General features: G+C 35.0%; 2 protein-coding genes across 2 annotated transcripts; one reads left to right on the top strand and one right to left on the bottom strand.

Moving 5' to 3' along the window:
• The first annotated feature begins 17,041 nt into the window (after window positions 1-17,041).
• On the top strand, window positions 17,042-18,733 carry LOC107795597 (zinc finger protein ZAT9-like). Its single transcript, XM_016618265.2, has one exon. The coding sequence runs from the start codon at window positions 17,096-17,098 to the stop codon at window positions 18,497-18,499; it is 1,404 nt and encodes a 467-aa protein (XP_016473751.2). The 5' UTR covers window positions 17,042-17,095; the 3' UTR covers window positions 18,500-18,733.
• A 63-nt stretch (window positions 18,734-18,796) lies between these two features.
• Window positions 18,797-22,613, bottom strand: LOC107795596 (cationic peroxidase 1-like). The gene is made up of 4 exons (XM_016618264.2): window positions 22,341-22,613; window positions 21,006-21,197; window positions 20,109-20,274; window positions 18,797-19,358 (listed from the first exon to the last, which is right to left on the bottom strand). The coding sequence occupies exons 1-4, from the start codon at window positions 22,542-22,544 to the stop codon at window positions 18,976-18,978; spliced, it is 945 nt and encodes a 314-aa protein (XP_016473750.1). The 5' UTR covers window positions 22,545-22,613; the 3' UTR covers window positions 18,797-18,975.
• Window positions 22,614-24,674: the final 2,061 nt, after the last annotated feature.

The raw sequence follows: 24,674 nt of genomic DNA, 5'->3' as shown, positions 1-24,674 counted from the left end.
ACTATGGCGTGTAATCTTGTTGATAAGGAGCCCTAAGGCATGAATATATATCTACCCATATGGTTTAAAAAGTAATGAGAGTATAAGAAGGTAGATACAAGTTTCAACAAGTAAAAGAAGCAAGGTGAAGAAGGGTACGAGGTACCTAGTTAGTGAAGATTATCAGTTTTTACAATTCAGACAAAGAAATATAAGTATTCTAAGTTACCTTCAACAGTAACAGAGGTATGTACAATTGGCCACACCCATGTCAGTTATGCCCTATGAGAGCTAACATATATAGTTTAAGAGAAGGATGGGATATCAGGATCCAGCTGGGATTAGAGTAACCCAAAATGGTGGATGGATTGTTAGCATTAGCTGACATTTCCGAAGGATATTGTAAATGTGGTAATAGTTCTCCTTGTGAGACACCTAGATGGTGCACTCTAGAATAGTATAGTTAGATATGAATACTAGCATGATCATAAAATTCAGAAGATAGGCATTGGAATCCTAGAAGGGATAAATATTTACCTTAGTATGGCTCACGTCCCTAGTAAAGAGTTAATGTTAGGTTACCCGAAGAGCCGGTGGATGGAGCAAGGGGATGTAAAAGTGAAAGAATATTTTTTTGAACTTTTCAGAATAAGGTAATAGACGAAAATATTAGCAGGAAAATAAGAAGAGAGTAAATGAAGTATTACGAATAAGATGTAATAAATGGGTGATGACAATAAATCACTACATGACAGGATGATAGAGTCTATAGTCAAGCGAAAAAAGACAAGAAGTGAATGGCCTTGAGATAATAAAGAGTATAAGCCATAAAGTTATATCCACATTTCAAGAAATGAGTTGGCGACTCCAACGCGATTACTAGAAGGAAAAGTTAGACCCCCGGAGTAATAGAAATTGTCATGGGCTAGTGAACAAGATATACGGAACATGAATTACGGATCAGAAGATTTGATAATAGTCGATATCATGATAATTTCAGAGATCACATTCCGGCAATAATATAATGGACAACAGAAGAATGACGTTTAAAGGTCTTTCAGGAATACTCTTACCTGAAGCAAGCAATGTGCACAGAGTTAAGCTTAAGAGACTAAGTGTGCAAGTTACACTAGGTGTCACCCTCGTGCGAAAAAAAAATTCAGTTATACTTGGTATAGAAGGGTTACCTCAAGGTGAGTAAGATGTCAGTGAAGATGTGAAAAGACGCCAAAGATGATAAGGTAACTTTGGCATAGTAAAGTAAGAATGCGGTAAAAAGGCGAAAGGAATGGATTGCATTTATTCAAATCCCACAGATATGTTACGACTCCAGAACATTATGCAAGCACGACGTCTGGGAGAGGAAGCAAATAAGTGCGAATAACCACTTGATACATAAGGATCCAATGTAAGAGGTAAGTTAAGACAAAGGAAATAACCCAAGAGAGATTACGTAAAATATAGATATGAGAATGGACCAACGAGTAGTTAGTAGTTAATTCAGGAAGAGTTTAGTTATGGATAGACAAGAGGACACTGATAAATCAACAGATCGTGCAAGATAAACATAGTGAACCCCAAAATAGGGAACTTAGTCTTGCAGATATGACATCGTGATCCTTGAGAAATATTCAGTTAAGAGTTAGGGTAGTTAAAGGTACCGTATAAGTGTTACAAAAATAAAAGAAAGTATCACTAAGGAGACAGTCAAAATTTCAATTCAGAAGAACCCTACAACATAAGGGTGCAGAGGTAAGTAACTAAGGATAATTATAGGCGAGTAAGAACATCAAAAATTCCTTCGGGTATACAATGTAATAAGCTCGCAGCTTTATAGGAGTAAGAGGTTCTCCACTATGTACTACCCCGAAAGACTAGTTGAGGAAATAAGGAAGAAGACTTCAACCTAAGCATAGTGACCTAAATAAGAAATGGTCTTGTAACAACAATCCCACGACAACATAGTATGCACTCCATAGGCACTTAGATGTTACAAGTTGTATATTCTCTATCTCTCTTTACATTACTATTCTTATTTATACTTTCCTGCCTTACATACTCAGTACTTTATTCGTACTGACGTCCCTTTTGCATGGGGACATTGAGTTTCATGCCTGCAGGTCCTGATAGACTGGTTGACAGTCCTCCTAGTAGGCTATCAGCTCAGCGGAAGGTGTTGGTGCACTCCACTTGCTCCGGAGTTGCCTATTTGGTCAGTATGATTTGGACATGTATTGATTGGTATGTCGTGTCCCGACCTTTATGACGTTTATGTACTCTTAGAGGCTTGTAGACATATGTCATATATATGGATACTTGTATGGCCTTTGTTGGCCTATGGTTTGAGTGTACAAATAATCATGTCGGCCTTATAGGCCCATATGTCATATGTATAAGTTTGTATATCATGTTGGGTTGTCCTATGTCGAGTATTCCCTTATGTTTTATTATGATAATCTCATGACGGCTCTTCTGGACTATTTAACCATGATGGTATAATAATAAAGATACGTTACATTGGTACTCTATTGAGTAATGCACTGGGTGCCCGTCGCAACCCTCCAATGTGGGTCGTGAAAATAGCACACAAAAATATAGGAATTGGGCAGAATTCCAGTTTTATAGCTCTAAAATGTCAAAAGGGCGAGGAACGGTCATGGCGTGGTGGTGGCTATTGTTACTTAGGTCATTTTTTATGGTCCGACAAAATTTTAGGCGGTCCAAATCTAGTTTTCCGGGCCCATGCAGAAAGCGTGGGCTATAACATACAAAAATATAGGAATCATGTGAAATTCTAGTTTTATGGCCCTAAAATGCCAAAATACGAGGAACGGTCATGGCGAGACATTGACTCTTGTTCCTTAGGTTATTTTTTATGGTTCGAAAAAAATTTAGGTTGCCCGAGTCTGGTGGCTGGGCCAATGCAGAAGGTGCAGGCTATATAGCACACGAAAAACTAGAAATCGGACGAAATTCTAGTTTTATGGCACTAAAACGCCAAAAAACTAGGAACAGTCATGGTGACGCGGTGACTATTGTACCTTAGGTCATTTTTGATGGTCCCATAAAATTTTAGGCATTCAAGGTCCGGTGGTCCGGGCCCATGCAGAAGGCGAGGGCACACGAAAATCTAGGAATCACGCAGAATTCCAGTTTTATGGCCCTAAAACAACAAAAAAGGAGGAACGGTCATGGCGAGGCGATGGCTAATGCTCCTTAGGTCATTTTTTGATTGTCCGATAAAATTTTAGGTGGTGCGGGTTTGGCGGCCCGGGCCTATGCAGAAGTCGTGAGTTATAACACAAAAAAATTGGGAATTGGCCAAAATTCCAATTATATGGCCCTAAAACGCCAAAAAATGAGGAACGATCATGGAGAGATGGTGAATATTGTTCCTTCGGTTGCTTTTGATGGTCTGGTAAAATTTTAGTCGTTCAATGTCCGGTGGCCCAGGCCCATGCTGAAGGCGTGGGCTATAGCATATGAAATTTTGAGAATTGGGCGGAAGTCCAGTTTATGGAACTAAAACGCCAAAAAATAAGGAACAATCATGGCGAGGCGGTAATTATTGTTCCTTAGGTATTTTTTTATGGTCCGTCCAAATTTTAGGCAGTTCAAGTCCGGTAGCCTGATCCTATGCAGAAAGCGTGGGCTATAACACACAAAAATTTGGGAATCAGACGCGATTTCAAATTTATGGCCCTAAAACGCCAAAAACGAGGAACAGTCATTGCGAGACGGTGACTATTGTTTCTTAGGTAATTTTTGAAGGTGAGGAAAATTTGTAGGCGTTCCGGGTTAGGTGGCCCGGGCCCACGGATCCATGCAGAAGGCGTGGGCTATAGCACACAAAAATCTGGGAATCAGGTGAAATTCGAGTTTTATGGCCCTAAAACACCAACAAACGAGGAATGGTCACGGCGAGGCGGTGACTATTGTTCGTTTGTTCATTTTTCATGGTCCGATAAAATGTTAGGCGGTCCAGGTCCGGTAGCCTGGGCTCATGCAAAAGGCGTGGGCTATAACACACAAAAACTAGAAATCAATTAGGTGGAATTCCAGCTTTATTGCCCTAAAACGCCTAAAAACGAGAAATAGTCATGGCGAGGCGGTGACTATTGTTCATAGGTCACTTTTGATGGTTCAGCAAAATTTTAGGCGGTCCGAGTTCGCAAGCCTGATACCATGCAGAAAGTGTAGGCTATAGCACAAGAAAATTTGAGAATCGGGCGGAATTCTAATTTTACGACCCTAAAAAACTAAAAATTGTGGAACGGTCATGGAGAGACGGTAACTGTGAGCACCTAATTTTTGACTATATTTGAATGTTTTATCACCTTATACTATGTAAATATTTTTAAAAATTTAATATATATTGTTTTAGCTTTGTTACATTTTCTTTATATAGGGTAAGAATTATAAATAATTTAAAAGGTCAAATTATTACTATTAGTATTATTTTTAATGTTTTATCTTTATTTTTAAATAAAATAAATTTTTAAAAAACCGAAAAAATTATAAAAAAAATTAATTTTCGGATGGGAATAAAATAATAGAAAAATTAAAAGTATGGAATAAAAAGGTAAAAGTAGGTGGAAATTTTTTTTTTAAAAAAGTAAAAGAAAGCAGAAAATTTAAAAAAATAAAAGTAAAAGAATGTGAAAATTTAAAAAATGAAAAGTAAAAGAAAGTTGGAATTAAAAAATAAAAGTAAAGGTAGCTGAGTGTTTTTTAAAAAAAAAGTAAATGAAAGTAGAAATTTTAAAAAAGAAAAGTAAGATAAGAAGAAATTAAAAAAAAAGAAAAGTAAAATAAGTGGAAAATAAAAAAAGAAAAGTGAAAAAAGTGGAAAATTAAAAAATAAAAGTAAAGGAAAGTGGAGAATTCTTTTTAATTAAAAAATAAAAAATAAAAAAATAAAAAAATAATGAAAAAAATCTGATTTTTTTCTATAAATAGAAAAGAAATGTGAGGAGAAAAGAGGGAGAAGGAGAAAAAAGAAGGGAGGAGGGAATTGAGAGAAATTGTTTTTTCTTCTTCTACGCTAAGGGAATTTCTACTCGTGTCATTCTTTCTTCGTATTTCCTTCAAACAATCCAGCAAGTCATCACCCAAAATCCAACAAAAATACTTCATAACATCCCTTTTTACACGCCAAAAAGTGGAGTCAATAGTCGAGGTCGAGAATTCCGTTGGAGCTCTGTTCACTAGGTTTGATGTTATTCGTCGCTTATGCTTGTTCGACGTTCGTCTGAGTTATTGTACATGTTCTTGGAGACACATTTAATTGGAAATTTTGCATTAAATGTTTATTCTTCCCTCTGTTCTTTTTATCTTATTTCATGTGATTTTATTTATTTCCCTTTAAACTTTATAAATAATAATATAAGTTAATCCTTAAATGCTATATGCTTAATCATGTTATTGGAAATATGGTATTCAAACTTGCTTTAAAGTTGAGAAGATTTGGACCCTAATGAGTTTGGGTTTCAATTGTTGGGTTGTAGGGTATTGGTATATGATGGTTTATTTATTCAAATATCTATAATCATACACTTCTTCCACAAGTAATTTCTTAATTCATGGCATTCACAATAATCTCAAACCTAGGAATGAAACAAATCATGAATGCATTAGAATGCTTTAGGCGTACTCATAATTAATTGAATCATCGTGATTATGTATACGTTCACGTGACATAATTACGATTCCCAAAACTAAAATCAAGGTATGCGTTCGCGCAACTTTGGGCGAAACAACCTTAAATATAATAAAAATGCTATTAATTGCGTGCACGTACACGTGATATGATTTTGGCATAATAAACAAAACGGATTCACACACGTGATTCGTTTCAAAGATAATTCTATATTTTAATATAAAAGCGGACAGATAAAAAATGGTAACCAATAAATCACAGTTTATCTAAAATTAATTCAAGCTAAGTTGTAGTCAATAAAGCGACCGTGCTAGAACCACGAGACTCGGGGAATACCTTACACCTTCTCCCCGATCAACAGAATTCCTTATCCGGACTTTGTTTTTGCAGACCAATAATAATAGAGTTAAACCTTCCTTTGACTAGGGATTCAAATAAAAGGTGACTTGCAACACCCAAAAAATTAATTTCAAGTGGCGACTCTGTAAATAAAATAATCCATATTCAAATTTGTCTCTTTAATTGGAAAAACTCTTTAACCCACAATAATCCATAATATATATCTTTTTGGGGGGTATAAAAGATGTGTGACAGCTCTAGCTACTCTGCTGGGGAAAAGAACCCAGAACTTCTGGTTCAAGGTTCAGGGTTCAGAATTCGAGCTTGTAATGTAATCTATACTTGGCTTTCTTTATTGTTGATATTAATTTGTTTGTGGACTTAAAGTGCTAATTGCCGCCCATTTACCGCTTTGATATTATTTGAACTATATAAACTGTCTTCTTACGCCTCCCTTCTGAGTCTTCTGAATTTATGGTGTACATGTGCGCGTGGCCCACTTTTCTGTTATAGGTCATACCAAATAGAACGAGGTTGGATCAGTAACTAGGTCGGGTAGACTTTCGTGCTCTCGGTATGTTGCCCCCACCTCGGCTCGAGCTGTCCGCTTGGGTAAGCCTGGTCTAAAACACTCCCCAGGATTTTAAACCTAGAATAACATAGCCTCATGCCGGATCCCTAGTAGGAATATTTGTTTGCATCACGTGCATTTGACTTTGGCGACTCAACACAGGGGTTGGGTCCGTCTAGGACAGGTGTAACCGATAATTACAAGACCATCCTGATGCATCTTATGCGCTACATGTACATTATGTTTGATTCGGTTTGTGCATGTTGACCGGCTTCTAAAACATAAAAATAAGAATTGAGAGATAACCAGAAGGAACAAAATAGGAGAGAGAAGATTTACTCGATTTTTAAAAAATCTCGGTATTTGAAAATCCAAAAACCCTGTCAAAATTTTACCCCAAAACAATTATTACAAAATAAGATTGATTTTTTCCCAAAAATAAAAGTGTCATCCCATTCCTGAAATATTGACGGAACTACGCAGATCTGATAATCAACGGATGTGAGATATGTAGGCAAACTTCATCGGTTCCGGCCCCAATTTTCAAAAAAAGAAAAATTCAAAAATAGTTTCCCTTTCCTTGATTCCCTCTCTATAATTCTTTCCTTAGAAACTCCAAAAAAAAAAATCCAAAATATTTTTCCTTCATTTCCAAAGTCTTTCATTCGAAAAAAAGAACAAAAACAATTTTCAAATCAAAATCCAAAATAATTTCTTCCTTCTTTTAAAAAAAAAATTCAAAATTCCATAAAAAAGAAAAAAAAACTCAAAAATAAATATTTAAAAGTCTTTATATAAAAAAAGGAAAAAAGAAAAAGAAAAATGGGTCAGTCTATTCCCAATCTCCCTGAACTACGTAATGATTTAATTCATGCGGCGTCATGATACGTAGGCAATCCCTATCGGATTCGATCATAGCCATAAACAAATTGAGTGAAAAAATAAACCGGAAAAAAAAAGAAAAAAATTGAGTTAAAAAGAAAGAAAAGAGTGACAAAAAAATAACAAAGAAAAACAAAGAGCGAAAAACAACAAAAAGAGAAAGAAAAAAGAAATCAAGGTACGAAAAACAAATTCAAAAAAAAAAGAAAAAAGAAAAAAAAAGCCTCCCCAGAAGGAATGAGTTCACCCATGGTGGTGAATCATACTCGAGCTTGTTTCAAAAAGCTAGTCAGGCTAGGTCTACTGCAGCCAATAGCCTCGAACCGGCGCACCGGGCTAATGCTAGATGTGAATACTACTCTGGAGCTGTGGGACATGATACGGAAGACTATTGGATTTTTAAGAGAGCAGTGGAAGACCTCATCGAGGTCAAGGCAATAATGCTTATGGACGAAGAGGCCCCTAATATGATGAACAATCCTCTACCTACTCACACCAATGGGTCAGTAGTCAGAATGATCTGTGAAGATGGGAAATTTGATCAAGCACTAAAACCTACAGTAGCCATTGCCGCGGCAGAAGAGAAACCTAAAAACGGGTGCCAAATCTGAAAAGTTCTCTGTCAGATGGGAGTCTCGGTAGCCGGTCTAGCTATCTTTTCTGCGTCTGGATTATTTCAGGGTGTAATCCGGACGTTTTACTTTTACTATCTTACTTTATGATGTAAACCCTTCTATCTTTAAAAATTAAAAAAAAAATCAAATTAAATGAAATTAATATTTCATTGTACAGGAATGTCTCTTTTCTTAATCTTGTCACCTTCCTTGTTCTCTTTAAAGTTCTATTAATGCAGATTTTAATAACATGACATGCTTGCGGACTTCATGCCCAGATCCTAAAATGTTGTTAGACCTCAAAATAATGAATCAAGAAGCAGAATGTGTTGAAGATAAGGCTTGTGAGAAAATAAACAATGAATTGGAATAGTAGGCATAAGCCAAGTCCGAATGAAATTAGAAGAAGTTGAAATTCTTTCTCTTCAGATCATTGTTGAAGCCGGGATTGAGGATAAAGATTGGGTCAAGAATCGATTGGAACAATTGACACCGATTGATGAAAAACGATTGGCCGCAGTTTGTCATGGGCAGTTGTACAAACAAAGAATGGCCAGTGCCTACAACAAGAAAGTGCGGCCCAGGAAATTTGAAGTGGGGAAACTCGTTCTGAGATGTACCCCCCCACATCATGAAAAAGCTAAAATAAATTGGCTCCAAATTGATGCAGTCAAAAAGGTACTATGTTTGACCCTTCACGCAGCTTTAATGCTCCTTGATTGGGATGACGAAGGCTTTCATTCTCGCTACCCAAACACCATTAACCCTTTTTGCCAATCCTTTGAGCCGGTTACTTTTCTTTGATTACCCTCTTTGGAACCTGAAGGAGTTATTGAAAAAAAAACAAGAAAGAAAAAAAAAAGAAATAAGAAAAAAAATAGTTCATGTTACCTTGAACTTCGTTCGACTTGATTCCGAAAGGATACGTAGGTAGCCTCTCTTAGGGTTCAGTCACACCAAAATAAAAATCCACATTTCTAAAAAAAAAAAAAAAAAAAAAAAACTGGGGCAGATGTTACAATGGTTCGACGATGGTTTCGCCTTAAGGTTCCAAAATTATAATTCAATCCAAATCCTTTTTACCCAAATCATTTTTAAGTCTTTCCGATCAATCAACGAGAATGTTCAAGAATTGGAGGATACAGTTACTTGGATCTGATACAACCAAATGAGAGAAATAAAATAAGAGTGTCTTATTGGTGAAAACCCTCACGGGCATCGTAGGGCGATGTCGAGCAGAGAAAATAAAAATAAGAGAGTCTTGTTAGTGAAAACCCGCAAAGGGCACTATAAGGTGATGGTGAGAAGAGAAATGAGAGAGGTCAGTTAGTGAAAATCCGCAAAGAGCACTACTGATCGAAAAGAGGATATTCACAGCCATTGGCATCGATATAGTCCTGGGCAAGGTTTCTCGGTTTCGAGGCAAAAGTTGTGTTGAATTGCTGAGAGTCAGACAGTTTACAAAGATCATGCATCCAATCCAAAAGGCATGTCATGTTCATTGAAATCCGCATGTACTCCCAGATAAGTCATTCTTTAATTTCTATTCCCCGAAAGGGACACCTCTTGTTTAAACTCATTCTCCATTCCATTATTGTTTTCTTTGAATCCCTTTCGGTATAACTTCGTGTCAAAATAAAGGCAAAGAAAGGATAGTAAGACCGATTATAGGGCTCTCGTTTGAAGTGAACAAATACATTGAAAAGGCACCCAACCTCGACAGGGGCATCACGTCAACCCCAGCTGGCCATGGTGGCTTATACATTGAAATAAAAAACTCTCGAAAGAAGGAAATCAAATTGAAAGTGCTTACAAGGGTAAAATGAAGTTTAAAAGGTTAAGTCCCAAGTGGCTAATCGTTTTGGAAAAGTTTGAAAAGCCAAAGGTTCCCCAATGCTCTGAAATTGAAAGTAAAAAGTGAAATGCCACAAAGGCAAAATAAAGTTGAAAAGGTTAAGTCCCACGCGACCAACCGTCATGTAAAAGTTTGAAAAATCAAAGGCTTTCTGGGGCCAGAAATGCAAGTGGTATTCAGGAAACATCTAGTGGCAGGTTGAAATCATCATCAAAAGAAGATGGGCACAAAGTCAAGTTGCCAAAGACATCAAGGCCACAAACCAACTACCACTTTTAAAACTCATAATGTTTCTTTGTTTTGAAGCAGGAACAAAGCAGTGCAGAATGGCGATTCTTAAAGGACGAATGTCACCAAAGGTAAGTTTCGCAAAACCTCCATTTTTATTTTATTTTCAGCATACATCACTCATAGCAGGTTTTTATACATAGCTTAACTCAGGTAGAACCATTTCGCCTAGGGGGATCCTGCTCATAGTTCCGGGTAGAAGTACTCTTTGCCCAGGCTATTTTTCGTAGCTTAACCCAGGTAGAACCTTTTCGCCTGGGAGGATCTAGCTCATAGTTTTCGGGTAAAAGTACTCTTCACCCAGGCTTGTTTTTCGTAATTTAACCCAGGTAGAACCTTTTCGCCTAAGGGGATTCAGCTCATAGTTCATGGTAGAAGTACTCTTCGCCCAAGCTATTTTTCATAGCTTAACCCAGGTAGAACCTTCTTGCCTAGGGGATCCAGCTCATAGTTTCGAGTAGAAGTACTCTTCGCCCAAGCGGTTTTACGTAGCTTAACCCAGGTAGAACCTTTTCGCCTAGAGAGATCCAGCTCATAGTTCCGGGTAGAAGTACTCTTCGCCCCGGGTTGTTTTACGGTAGCTTAACTCAGGTAGAACCATTTCACCTAGGGGATCCAGCTCATAGTTCCGGGTAGAAATACTCTTCGCTCAGGTTATTTTTCGTAGCTTAACCCAGGTAGAACCTTTTCGCCTAGGAGGATCCAGCTCATAGTTCCGGGTAGAAGTACTCTTTGCTCAGGTTGTTATATGTAGCGTAATCCAGGTAGAACCTTTTTGCCTAGGGGGATCCAGCTCATAGTTCCGGGTAGAAGTACTCTTCGCCCTGGCTGTTTTTCGTAGCTTAATCCAAGTAGAACCTTTTCGCCTAGGGGAATCCAGCTCATAGTTTCCGGGTAGAAGTACTCTTCGCTCAGGATGTTTTACGTAGTTTAACCCAGGTAGAACCTTTTTGCCTAGGGAGATCCAGCTCATAGTTCCGGGTAGAAGTACTCTTCGCCCAGGCTATTTTTCGTAGCTTAACCCAGGTAGAACCTTTTCGCCTAGGGGAAAGTTCCGGGTAGAAGTACTCTTCGCTCAGGTTGTTTTACGTAGCTTAACCTAGGTAGAACCTTTTCGCCTAGGGGGATCCAGCTCATAGTTCCGGGTAGAAGTGCTCTTCGCTCAAATTGTTTTTCGTAGCTTAACCTAGGTAGAAACCTTTTCGCCTAGGGAGATCCAGCTCATAGTTCCGGGCAGAAGTACTCTTCGCTCAGGTTATTTTACGTAGCTTAACCCAGGTAGAACCTTTTCGCCTAGGGGGATCCAGCTCATAGTTCCGGGTAGAAGTACTCTTCGCCCAGGCTGTTTTTTGTAGCTTAACCCAAGTAGAACCTTTTCGCCTAGGGGGATCTAGCTCATAGTTTTCGGGTAGAAGTACTCTTCGCTCAGGATGTTTTATGTAGCTTAACCCAGGTAGAAAGTTTTTGCCTAGGGGGATCCAGCTCATAGTTTCGGGTAGAAGTACTCTTCGCCCAAGCTGTTTTTCATAGCTTAACCCAGGTAGAACCATTTCGCCTAGGGGCATCCAGCTCATAGTTCCTGGTAGAAGTACTCTTCGCTCAGGTTGTTTTTCATAGCTTAACCCAGGTAGAACCTTTTCGCCTAGGGGGATCCAGCTCATAGTTCCGGGTAGAAGTACTCTTCGCTCAGGTTGTTTTACGTAGCTTAACCCAGGTAGAACCTTTTCACCTAGGGGGATCCAGCTCATAGTTCCGGGTAGAAGTACTCTTCGCCCAGGCTCGCTATTCGCAGTTTAACCTAGGTAGAAACTTTTCACCCAGGGGATTCATTTTCATTTCAGTAATACAGGGCACCATCCCCTAGTTACATTTCTTTTCCGCAATACGGGGTGCCATCCCCTGGTTACATTTCCTTTCAGTAATACAGGACGCCATCCCATGGCTACATTCTTTTCAGTAATACAGGGTACCAACCCCTGATTACATTTCCTTTCAGTAATATAGGACGTCATCCTATGGCTACATTCTTTTCAGTAATACAGGGTACCAACCCCTGATTACATTCTTTTTCCGTAATACAAGGTATCAACCTCTAGTTATATTCCTTACCAGTATCAGGGTACACCAATCCCTAGTCGTTTTTCCAATATAGGGTCTCCACTCTCTAGTTTCTTTCATTTTAGACATAGGGTCTCCATTCAATAAAAGTTATCGTAATAACTTTTATTGCTTTCAATAAAGAAGTAGTTTAAAATTTTATTACAATAACTCATGAAATTTTCCTAGTGCAAACTGGGGCAGAAAAATTTCGTTCGTTTGTTTATTTTGGTGTCTGAGTAGGTTTTACCTCGAGGCACAGGGTTCGATATGGCCAAAAGAAGAAGTCTCAATTTAGAATAAAAGAAAAGAAAAAATAGGTGAATCCAAAATGCAAAAACAGTTGAAAGATGTGGAGTGCTCAAGACATGACTGAAGCCACGAGCATTGCAGTCCCGTTTTGATTAGAAGAAGCTATAGAACAATGAACTAGCACCTACAGCTAGCGAGCATCAAGTTTTAGATCAGAGTTTGCATGAAGAACGAGTCAAGACTCAAGATCAAGTTTCAGAAGACTCATATATAGGAATCTTGTAACTTATAGCTGATAGGCTTGTTTAGTTTCTTTTTTATAATAGCAGGACCGCGGACCGGAGCCTCGACGGAACGTCACTCAACTCATCAACTCATCATTCCACCATTCTCCTTGAACTACACGTGACATGATTCTCCTATAATCCGGGATATGTAGGTTGTCCAAAACCAGGTTTCGGTTGCACCCTATCTTTTATTTCTTTTCCTTTTGAATAACGGTTTGGTCAAAAATTAGTCACATGGCTCAACTAGTCTTTTCCTAAAAACTCTTCATGTTTTCAAGCAAAGAGGGGCAACTATGAGCACCTAATGTTTTACTATATTTAAATATTTTATCATCTTATACTATGTAAATATTTTATAAAATTTAATATATATTTTTTAGCTTTGTTACAAATTTTTTATATAGGGTAAGAATTATAAATAATTTAAAAGGTCAAATTATTACTATTAGTGTTATTTTGTATTTTTTATCTTTATTTTTAAATAAAATAAATTTTAAAAAAACCAATTTTTTTTAAATATTAATTTTCGGATGGGAATAAAATAATAGGAAAATTAAAAGTATGAAATAAAAAAGTAAAAGTAAAAGTAGGTGGAATTTTTTTTTTTAAAAAGTAAAATAAAGTGGAAAATAAAAAAATAAAAGTAAAAGAATGTGGAAATTTAAAAAATGAAAAGTAAAAGAAAGTTGGAATTAAAAAATAAAAGTAAATGTAGCTGAATTTTATTTTTTAAAAAAGTAAAAGAAAGTAGAAAATTAAAATTAAAAAAAAGTAAGATAAGTGGAAATTAAAAAACAGAAAAGTAAAATAAGTGAAAAATAAAAAATAAAAAAAGAAAAAAAAGTGAGAAATTAAAAAATAAAAGTAAAGGAAAGTGGAGAATTATTTTATTTTTTTAAAAAGAAGAAAAATGGGAAGTGAGAATTCTTTTTAATTATAAAATAATAATATAAAAAAAATCTGAAACAATTCCGAATTTTTTTTGTATAAATAGAAAGAAACAAATCATGAATGCGCTAGAATGCTTTAGGCGTACTCATAATTAATTGAATCATCGTGATTATGTATACGTTCGCGTGACATAATTACGATTCTCAAAACTAAAATCAAGATATGTGTTCCCGCAACTTTGGGCGAAACAACCTGAAATATAATAACAATGCTATTAATTGTGTGCACGTATACGTGACATGATTTTGGCACAATAAACAACACAGATTCACACACGTGATTCGTTTAAAAGATAATTTCATATTTTATTAAAAAAGCGGACAAAAAAAACATGAAAACCAATAAATCACAATTTATTTAAAATTAATTCAAGCCAAGTTGTAGTTAATAAAGCGACTGTGCTAGAACCACGGGACTCGGGGAATGCCTTACACCTTCTCCCAAGTCAACAAAATTCTTTATCCGGACTTTGTTTTTGCAGACCAATAATAATAGAGTCAAACCTTTCTTTTATTAGGGATTCAAATAAAAGGTGACTTGGAACACCCAAAAAATTAATTCTATGTGGCGACTCTGTAAATAAATAATCCTTATTCAAATTTATCACTTTAATTGGAAAAACTCTTTAACCCACAACAATCCATAATATATATCTTTTGGGGGGGATATAAAAGAGGTGTGACAGTAACTATTGTTCCTTAGGTCATTTCTGATGGTCGAACAAAATTTTAGTGGGTCCGGGTTAGGTAGCACAGGCCCATGCAGAAGGCGTAGGCTATAACACTTCAAAATCTGGGAATCAGGCGGAATTCCAGTTTTATTGCCTTAAAACGTCAAAACACGAGGAACGGTCATGGCGAGGCAGTGACTATTGTTCCTTAGGTCATTTTTTATGGTCCGACAAAATTTTAGGCAGTGGGGGTCCGGTGGCCCGGGCCCATGCCGAAGACATGGGCTATAGCATACGAAAATCTGGGAATCAAGCGCAATTCCAGTTTTATGGCAGTAAAACACCAAAAAATAAGGAACGATCATGGAGAGGCGGTGACTATTGTTCCTTATGTCATTTTTGATGGTCTAAAAATTTTTTAGGCGGTTCGGGTCTGGTGGCCCTGGCCCATGCAGAAGGCGTGGGTTATAGCACACGCAAAAAATGGAAATCGATCGAAATTTCAATTTTATGGTCTTAAAACACCAAAAATAAGGAATGGTCATGGCAGGGCGGTAAATATTGTTCCTTAGGTCATTTTTTATGGTCTGGAAAAATTTTAGGCGGTCCAGATCCGGTGGCCTGGGCCCATACAGAAGGCGTGGGCTATAGCACATGAAAATCTAGGAATCGAGCTGAACTCTAGTTTTAGCGTCCTAAAACGCCAAAAAATGAGGAACGGTCATGGAAAGGCGGTGAATATTGTTCCTTAGGTTGCTTTTTGATGGTCTGGCAAAATATTTGGCATTCCGTGTCCTGTGGCACGGCCCATGCTGAAGGCGTGGACTATATCACACAAAAAGTTGGGAATCCGTTGGAATTCCAATTTATGACCCTAAAACGCCAAAAAATGAGGAACGGTCATGGAGAGTCGGTGACTATTGTTCCTTAGGTCGTTTTAATGGTCCGAAAAATTTATAGACGGTCCGGGTCCGGTGGCCCGCGCCCGTGCAGAAGGCGTGATCTATAGCACACGAACTAGGAATCAGGCGAAATTCCAGTTTTATGGCACTAAAACGCCAAAAAATGAGAAACGGTCATGGCAAGGCGGTGACTATTGTTCCTTAGGTCATTTTTGATGTTCCGGCAAAATTTTAGGCAGTCCGGGTCCGGTGGCCCGGGCACATGCAGAAGGCGTGGGCTATAGAACACGAAAATCTTAGAATGAGATGTAATTCTAGTTTCATGGCCCTAAAACGCCAAAAACGAGGAACGGTCATGGCGAGGCGAAGACTATTGTTCCTTAGTTCATTTTTGATGGCCGTAAGATAGAAAATCAGGAACAGTGGTTTATTTCAAATTTATTTTAAGGTGGTTTATGGTATTTTTATAGTGGTGAGCTGTTGTGGCGCTTTTTTTTTACTACTACTTCGGATTTCTTCCTCTTCTTCTTCTTCTTCTTCTTAATTGCAAATGGAGTTTGTTAGATTTATTGTTGTTTTGATAAATTGATGATTAAGGTTTCTTCTTGTTGATATTTGGAGGTTATATTTCAAATTTAAGCTCATTTGGAGTAGATTTAGGTATTAAATCGTATATTGAATTGTTGAAATTTGTAGAACAATTTTTTATTTCTGGGCAATTTGCACTTCAAACATATTTGGTCATAAGTGCATCTGAAACCTCTTTGGCCTTAAGTGCAAATAAACATCGGCTGCACTTCAGACCTATTTGGCTTTAAATGCATCTGAAGTGTAATTTTTTCACTTTAGACCTACTTGACCTTAAGTGCATGAAAATATTTGTTGCACTTCAGACCTATTTGGTCTTAAGTGCATCTTAAATGCAATTTTTGCACTTTAGACTTATTTTCCCTTAAGTGCATTGCACTTCAGACTAAATTTTTTTTTAACTTCAAAGCCGATAAGTTTGACGTTGATCCTACGCTTGCAAATATTTTTGCAAAGTAAGTATAATTTCAATTGTGACCCCAAAATTGGGTATAGATGCAAATGCCCCTCTTTTCCTTTGCATCTTTTTTGACTTCCTTCTCGCATTTTGGTAATTATATAAATAAATTACAAAAGACCAAACAAACAAATTAGAGTTATGACCCAATGTTTTGCCAAATTGACCCGTTTCAATTTGAGCAAGCAAACATTGTACGGTTTATAGGCCAACTCACTTATTGATCTAACTAATTTTAACATGCCCAAATATAACCATATTTGTTCATTTGATACCCCCTATTTGCGGCTGTTCAGCGAAAATCTTTAAAAAAAAAAAGGAATAAATAAAACTAAGTATAACTTTACTCTAATGACGCCATTATGTGTAACATTAATCGTTTGCGCCGTCCATTTGGTTGCTAGTAAAAAGTTTGTAAAAAATTAGTTCTCCACTCCCTTATCCTTCCACTTGTCAACTCTCACTCCTCACTTCCACTCACACTCCTATTTTTCTCTCTACCTCTAAACTCTCCTCCACAAATTAAACCACTACTCCAACTAAAAACTAGGACTAACTTTTTCTAACCGTACAAGTCCACAACAACTTCTAGTACAAGAAGAACAAACTCTCCCATGCATGTACATTTGCTTCTTATTTCTTGTGTTTCTTCTCAATCATACTTTGAAGTAGTACATTCAATGAGAAAATATAAAATTTAAGCAATGGCTTGTATAGATCAAGAACAACAACAACCACCACCACCAGTTTTTAAGCATTATTGTAGGGTTTGCAAGAAAGGTTTTGTGTGTGGGAGAGCTCTAGGTGGGCATATGAGAGCTCATGGAATTGGAGATGAAGGTGCAAATTTAGATGATGATGATCCAGCTAGTGATTGGGAAGATAAGTTTGGAGGGAGTGTTAAGGGAGGTAATAAGAGGATGTATCAATTAAGAACAAACCCTAATCGACAAAAGAGCAATAGGGTATGCGAGAATTGTGGGAAAGAATTCTCGTCTTGGAAATCTTTTCTTGAGCATGGAAAATGTAGCTCAGAAGATGTAGAAGAATCCCTAGTATCCTCTCCCTGTTCAGAGGGCGAGGAGTACATTACTAATGGTGAAAGAAAAGGGTATGGATGGTCTAAAAGGAAGAGGTCATTGAGAACAAAAGTTGGAACCCTTAGTACTTCAACTTATCTATCAAGTGAGGAAGATGATCTTCTCCTTGCAAAATGTCTTATAGATTTAGCCAACGCGAGGGTTGATACATCGTTGGCTGAGCCAGAGGAGTCGTGCGCCTCAGCTAGCAAGGATGAGGAGCGAGCACGAAATCCCATGACTTACCTCACCCCATTAGTAACAACTCGTGTACCTTTGGACAACAAGGCTAAAGGGGCTTCTTCTAAAGGATTGTTTGAATGCAAAGCTTGCAAGAAAGTTTTCAATTCCCACCAAGCTTTAGGTGGACATAGGGCAAGTCACAAAAAAGTTAAAGGGTGTTATGCAGCTAAGCAAGATCAACTAGATGATAGCTTAATTGATGATCAAGATATGAATATCACACATGATGAATTCACATTACAAGCTTCAAAATCAATGAGGAAATCAAAAATCCATGAATGTTCAATATGCCATAGAGTTTTCTCCACAGGTCAAGCTTTAGGTGGACACAAAAGATGCCATTGGATCACCTCCAATTCACCCGATTCATCGAAATACAATTTCCATAGTCATATGGAGCAAATTAATCTACGATCAAACTTAAGAAAATCAGGTGATGCATTAGATCTTAACATTCCATCACACGAAGACATGTCACGAGTTAGACGAGACCCTATGAATCCTTTGAGTTTCGAGGTCTCTACCGAAATACATTTGCATCCATGGAATACTAAAGATAATTCCAGTGACAACTACTACCTTGAGGAAATCAAAAACAATAACGACAATAACAACAATAACAATAATAATAGTTTGACGCAAAATGTAGAAGATGATGAAGCAGACAGTAAATTGAAGTTAGCTAAGCTAAGTGAATTAAAGGATATGAATACCAGTTCTGAAAATCCTTCTCATTGGTTACAAGTTGGGATTGGTTCAGCTACAGAAGTTGGGGCTGACTCATAAGTTATATATATGCAGTTAATTCCTTTAATTTTAATTTTCTTTTTCCTTTCCTCACCCAAGTATATATCTTTATGCAAAAATTGTAATTATTAAGTCACCAAACAGATGATACATGTTCACTGTTTAGTGATAAAAATACTGTTAATTTGTAATATTTTTTTTCCTTTCTTGTAAGGCACCATAGATACAAAATCTTGTAATTCTAATTTTGTATACTTTCCATTTCTTGAGGTGTAATTTTTCAGTGTGCAATACAGAAACTCACATTTGATTTTCTTGCAATATGAAGTTTAGTAGTATATAAAAGATAGAATAATTATTTATTTTATTTCAATACTTGGAACGTTACATATTGGAGAGGGACTTTACCACCTTTACCTCCAAAAACATAGAACATCAAATTTTGCCGTAAAACAAAAAAGAGTAACACTTAAAAATCTCGAGACCAAATTTTAGAATCTAATATGTGTGAAATATTAATTGTTTTTTCTGCAATTCTTGCGGATTTGGCCATTGGTACCAGTAAGTGGGCTAAGATTACCCATTTTAACCATAGCCATTGCAAAATCAGTGAAAAAAGTGGCTGAATTGGAACTATAAGTGTTAACTATAGAATCAGTTGAGCCTCCATTAAATAGCTGTTGATCAGAATGAAGAATTCCTTTTTGGCTTTGCAAATTCTTGTAATAAGCATTGTCAAATGTGGTTGGACTTGTGTCAAGTGGAGAAAGATTGTTGTCACCTCCATTTTGTGGACAATTTGCTTTAATTGATGTCCCAAATGATGAATTTATGTTTGTTTCATTGTAGAGACGATCTCGGAAAGTAGTACATCTCGCTTGGCCTATCGTGTGAGATCCTGCAAAATCCCAAAATATTTTGATTTAGTTTTATTTGCGGATGTAGCCTTAGAGTTACGAGTTTACTGAACCTAGTATTTTTTACACGAAACATATGAAAAACGACAAATATTAGATTATGAACCCAATTGTTCGCGTAAAATAGATCCATTGTTCTAGAATAACTTGGTGCTTTTTGAAATTTTTGAGTAATAAAGCTTGATAATAATGTTTATGAGTTGGTTAAAGCAATGACCTAAAGTAAGGGCAGAGATATTATGAAGGGAATGGCTTCCGCTCAAAAGAGATATTATTAAAATACTTATAACAATTAAACACCAAAAAATGACCTATATCTAAAAAAATAGTTTTTGATAAATAATTACCTACATACCAAAAATACTCTGTGGATAGCCACCTTATTCCATGAGGTGTCAACTTATGCACCTTCGCCTAAAATTACAATGTGTAGTTATATATGTATAATTTTTTTAATGTATATACTTCTTCGTATACTTCGTTATAATTTTAATGTATATTAAATCCCCTTTATGTTTTTGTATACTTCGTTATATTTTGACTCCTCTTAGTGAATATTCTGGCTTAGTCATTGCGATGACAATGTTAAGCCATCACCAACAATCACAAAATTAAAGATATATGTTTGAAAAGCTAAGGATAAACAAATTCCTAGGAATGCTTAATTTATATACTAACAATAAGTACGAAATATTTTTAAGAAAATTAGTGGTTTTGGAAGTAAAATAAACCTGAGAGAGCCACCATTTCCCTCGCGTTGAAACCTTTGTTAGAGAAGGAAGAAATGAGGCTGCTTAGGTTCAAAGTTGGTGCAGGAATGTCGTTGTTTGCTGCACTCAAACTCGCAGTTGTTGAGTCCCTTCTGCCGAGTAAAACATTCCAACTAGGGCCACCAAGCTGACAAATCAATCAAGTCCACGCTAATTAGTTTATAACGAATTAACTTGAATAATCGTTCACCCAACCACCTAAACTAAAAACAATCAGCGAATGTATAATATCTAAATAATTCATATATAATATGTGTATAATCGTTTATAATTTATGTATACCAACTAATTAACAAAAGTAAATAATAAATTTGGCTGTCTATTTATGCAAAGCTTCCGTTTCTAAAATGTACTTTCCATCTAATTAACACTAAGAATATCTAGGCTAGCGTTTGGACATAAATTTGATTGAAACTTAAAAAAAATAGTTTTTGAACTTGTGTTGAAAAATAATTTTTGAAAGTTGAAGTTGTGTTTGTACATGCATTTTATTTGAAGAAAAGTTGAAGTTTTGTGAGTGAAAGCTATAAATTTTCACCCAAAAACTGCCCTAAACTATTTTTTGGGAACTTAAAATTTTTTAAAAAAATATTTCTTAAAACATGATCATATTTCATAAACAAATAATGTTTTTTCAAAAAGAAAAGTTGAAAAATAAAGTCAAAATCTATGACCAAACGGGAGTATATCCAAACTTTGACTTGTGCTTGGCTTTTTAGATCAACATGCTTTTTTTTCTTTTCCCTAACCATCAACTACATGGGGTGTCTGTTAGGAATATTTAAGGTACGTGCCTAAAAAAATTAATTTATAAACTAAGTTTATAGAATATTTTTAGTATATGTATTTTTGGCTTACTTTAACAACAGAGTCTCTAGCTGCAACAGCCAAAATATCTGCACAAGATACAACTCCAGCACATGTTGACTCCACTTGAGTTTTGATAGTATCAATTACATCAAATCCTCTTAATGATCCACTGTTTGGATTAGCAGTCTTCTCTCCTGTGAAACTTGACGTATCATCTAATAGCACAGATGCATCACAACCCTGATTCAAATACGTAAACATGTCACACAAAGGCGCGGATCAAGAATTTCTTGAATATGGGTGCATCATTTAGTGGGCGTTTGGACATAAGAATTGTAAAATTTCAGAAAAAAAAATTTAAATGAAAATAGTATTTAAAAATTAGAGTTGTATTTGGACATGAATACAATTTGGAGCTATTTTTGAATTTTTGTGAGTGATTTTGAAAAACAGCTTTTTGAAGTTTTTCAAATTTTCGAAAAATCCGAAATTCAACCTTAAGTGAATTTTGAAACTTTTATGGACAAACACTGATTCCGAAAAAAGTAAAAAATTTCTTATGGCCAAACGGGCCCTAAACATAGAAGAAGAAAAAAAGTATATCGATTCATATTCCTCTAGATAAATAACTCAACATTCAACCAATTAAGTCCAACATTTGACCTTTTTAGAGCTTGAGGGCCAACAAATAATGTTAGATCAATTCTAGAAAATATGTACATAAAATACTTAATTTGATGAAGAGAACATAGGTTCATGTGCATCATATTTTGGACAGTAAACATGTCCCTCTTTATCACATATTTATTTGTCATTAAAGTAAGTTGTTTAAGTGAGCGTTTGGACATAAGAAATGTGAAATTCCGGAAAAAGTGAACAAAAATTCAAATGAACATGATATTTAAAAATTATAGTTGTATTTGGATATGAATACAATTTGAAGTTGTTTTTGAATTTTTGTGAGTGATTTGAAGTGAAAATTTTGAAAAAATATTTTTGGAGTTTTTCAAATTTTTGACAAATACCGAAATTCAACTTCAAGTGAAATTTAAAATTTTCATGGCCAAACACTAATTCTAAAATAAGTAAATAAATTTCTCAAAAAAATGAAAAATTTCTTATGGCCAAACGAGCCCAAAGAATATATATGATTGGCTCGAAGCTACATTTTATTTGCAAGCCACATGCATGCATGAATAGTACGTACTACTACTCAAGAAATGAGTAAAGCTATAATGTAACAAGTTTTAAACGTTTTGTAGTCACGCAGATATTATGATATAGTAGGAGTATATGTTTAAGAACATAAATTTTAAAAGTATGTGTCGAGTAAAACTATGTCACATAAAAAAAAATGAAACGATGTAAAGGTAATAAACTTGCATTGACAAAACAATCATGGAAATGAAGACGAAGCAAAGAAGCCCCCATCCGAGACTCTTTAGAGATAGCAGAATTCACAGCAGTTTTGATAACAGAGAGGACATTAGGGCAAGTTGAAGAGTAGAAATTTGAAGTCAACTCAGCAGAGCTTATTCTAAGAAGAAAGGGGAGTAAAATTAGTAGCAGAAAGGATATCTTAGCCATAATTACACTTAGATAAAAGTAATTAAGGAAGAGTTAGCAGTAAAATGGGAGAAGAAGATAGTGTCCCAATTTCTGGTTTGGTACTTCTTAAAGTGAAATATGCTCACATATTTATAGTAGTAGGAAGCAGAAGAGTGTGCCCAATTGTCAAAGTTCTATGTCAACTTTTATTTACTTAATTCTGTTTTTTTTAAGAGAAATAAAATAACTAATTCAAAGTTTCCTGCAGTACCAAACTCCAAAGAACAGAGAATTTTTCTAAGGTTTTTAGGCTAATGGCAGTCAGTGATTCTAAAGAGCCCGTTTGGCCATGAAAACCTTTTCATTTTTTTTTCGAAAATTTTTCACTTTTTTTCGAAATCAGTGTTTGTCTATAAAATTTCAAATTTTTACTTGAAAATGAATTTTGAAATTTTCGAAAATTTGAAAAACTTTAAAAAACTGTTTTTCAAAATTCACTCAGATCACTCACAAAAATTCAAAAACAACCCAAATTTATATTCATGTCCAAACACAACTCTAATTTTCAAATACCATTTTCACTTGAATTTTTTTTTTTTTTCGGAATTTTACAATTCTTATGTCCAAACGCCCACTAAGTTCTTGCCTCAATAGGTTACTTACTTTTCCATATTACTTGACTGTAAAGTTAAGGCACTTATTAGAGATTTAGAGTTGTTTGCTTGCATGCATGAGGGCCATACAAGTAATTTTTAGTAAAATATATAGTCTCATATATGCTATATTTAGTGTAAAAAAAAATTATCTTTACGTATATTTACTTGGTTATTTTATACTTTATAAACTTGACTTTGACACAAGAATTATAATTTACTTAACAAGTTAAAATCTTCGGCTAGTTTTTAATTCTTGTAAGCTCGGTATCTTAGGGTAATTCTAGTTTTTGGGGTCCTCGTACTGTACCCTAATTAAGGAGATAGGATGCTTAATCGCCAAACAACTTTAATTAGTGACAAACTCCCTCTTTAAGGTACCTTTAAATTCTACCCTAATTAAGGGGTTAATCACATGAAATAGCAGTAAATAACAATAACAACAAGAACAATAATAATAATAATAATAATAATAATAATAATAATAATAATAATAATAATAATAATAATAATAATAATAATAGTAATAATAATAATAATAATAATAATAATAATAATAATAATAATAATAATAATAATAATAATAATAATAATAATAATAATAATAATAATAATAATAATAATAATAATCATAATAATACTATACTATATTAAAAGCACGAAAGCCCTTAGTGAAATATCGTTTGCCTTTTTTACCCTTTAAAAATAGAGTTCTTATTAGACAAAATAGTTATTTAGTTATTTTTCTAATATTTAAGACTTTGAATTTAACTAAAATAATTTACTTATTAAATATTTCCTTGTTTGAACCATATAGAAAATCCTAATATTTAGGGTTTCTAAATCAATTAAAATCTAATATTATATAAATTATTTCCTTATTTGAACATGTAAAATAACAGGACTCTTCCAAACTATATTTCGTATGTTTTGTTTCAAAACAAACTTAATGGTAATGAGTTTGGTTTTGGTGTTTCTTTGTAAGCTTGGTTTTGTTTTTTTACCTAATTTGATTTTATCCTCTCTTTTTTTTCAATTAAGTTCTCACATTTTAAGATTTTTTTTCAAAACAATTAATTGTTATTAGAGTTTATATTTTTCATTAACAACTCTCTCCTTTTTTTCTTTTCCCGTTTCAGCCCTTTCTTTTAATTAAAAGTTTATATTCTTTTCTATTCTATTCATGTGGCCAATAGCTCAAAAGCTACTAATTTCTTTGTGCCTTTCGATTATTCAAAAATTAGTTGTAAATAAAGACGTTTATATATGGTAAAACTTAATAAGATATGCACACTTAATAAGTAACAATATTTTATTTAGAAATCATATTGAACTAACTTTATTTTATTATCATCGTTGCATATGGATCCAATTCAATATCAAGTATGATAATCACAATCTATTCTAACTTCAAATGTCTAGCTATAATATAACTTTAATTTTATATTATAACTCCAAATAAAATTTCAAGAATATGCATGCATTTAGTTTATTATTTTCTTAGGTGTAGTCGGTT

Source organism: Nicotiana tabacum, chromosome 13 (assembly GCF_000715075.1).
Source record: "Nicotiana tabacum cultivar K326 chromosome 13, ASM71507v2, whole genome shotgun sequence".
Classification (NCBI taxonomy): Eukaryota; Viridiplantae; Streptophyta; class Magnoliopsida; order Solanales; family Solanaceae; genus Nicotiana; species Nicotiana tabacum.
The sequence above is the reverse complement of the archived record's forward strand: the minus strand, read 5'-3'. Positions and strand labels throughout refer to the sequence as shown.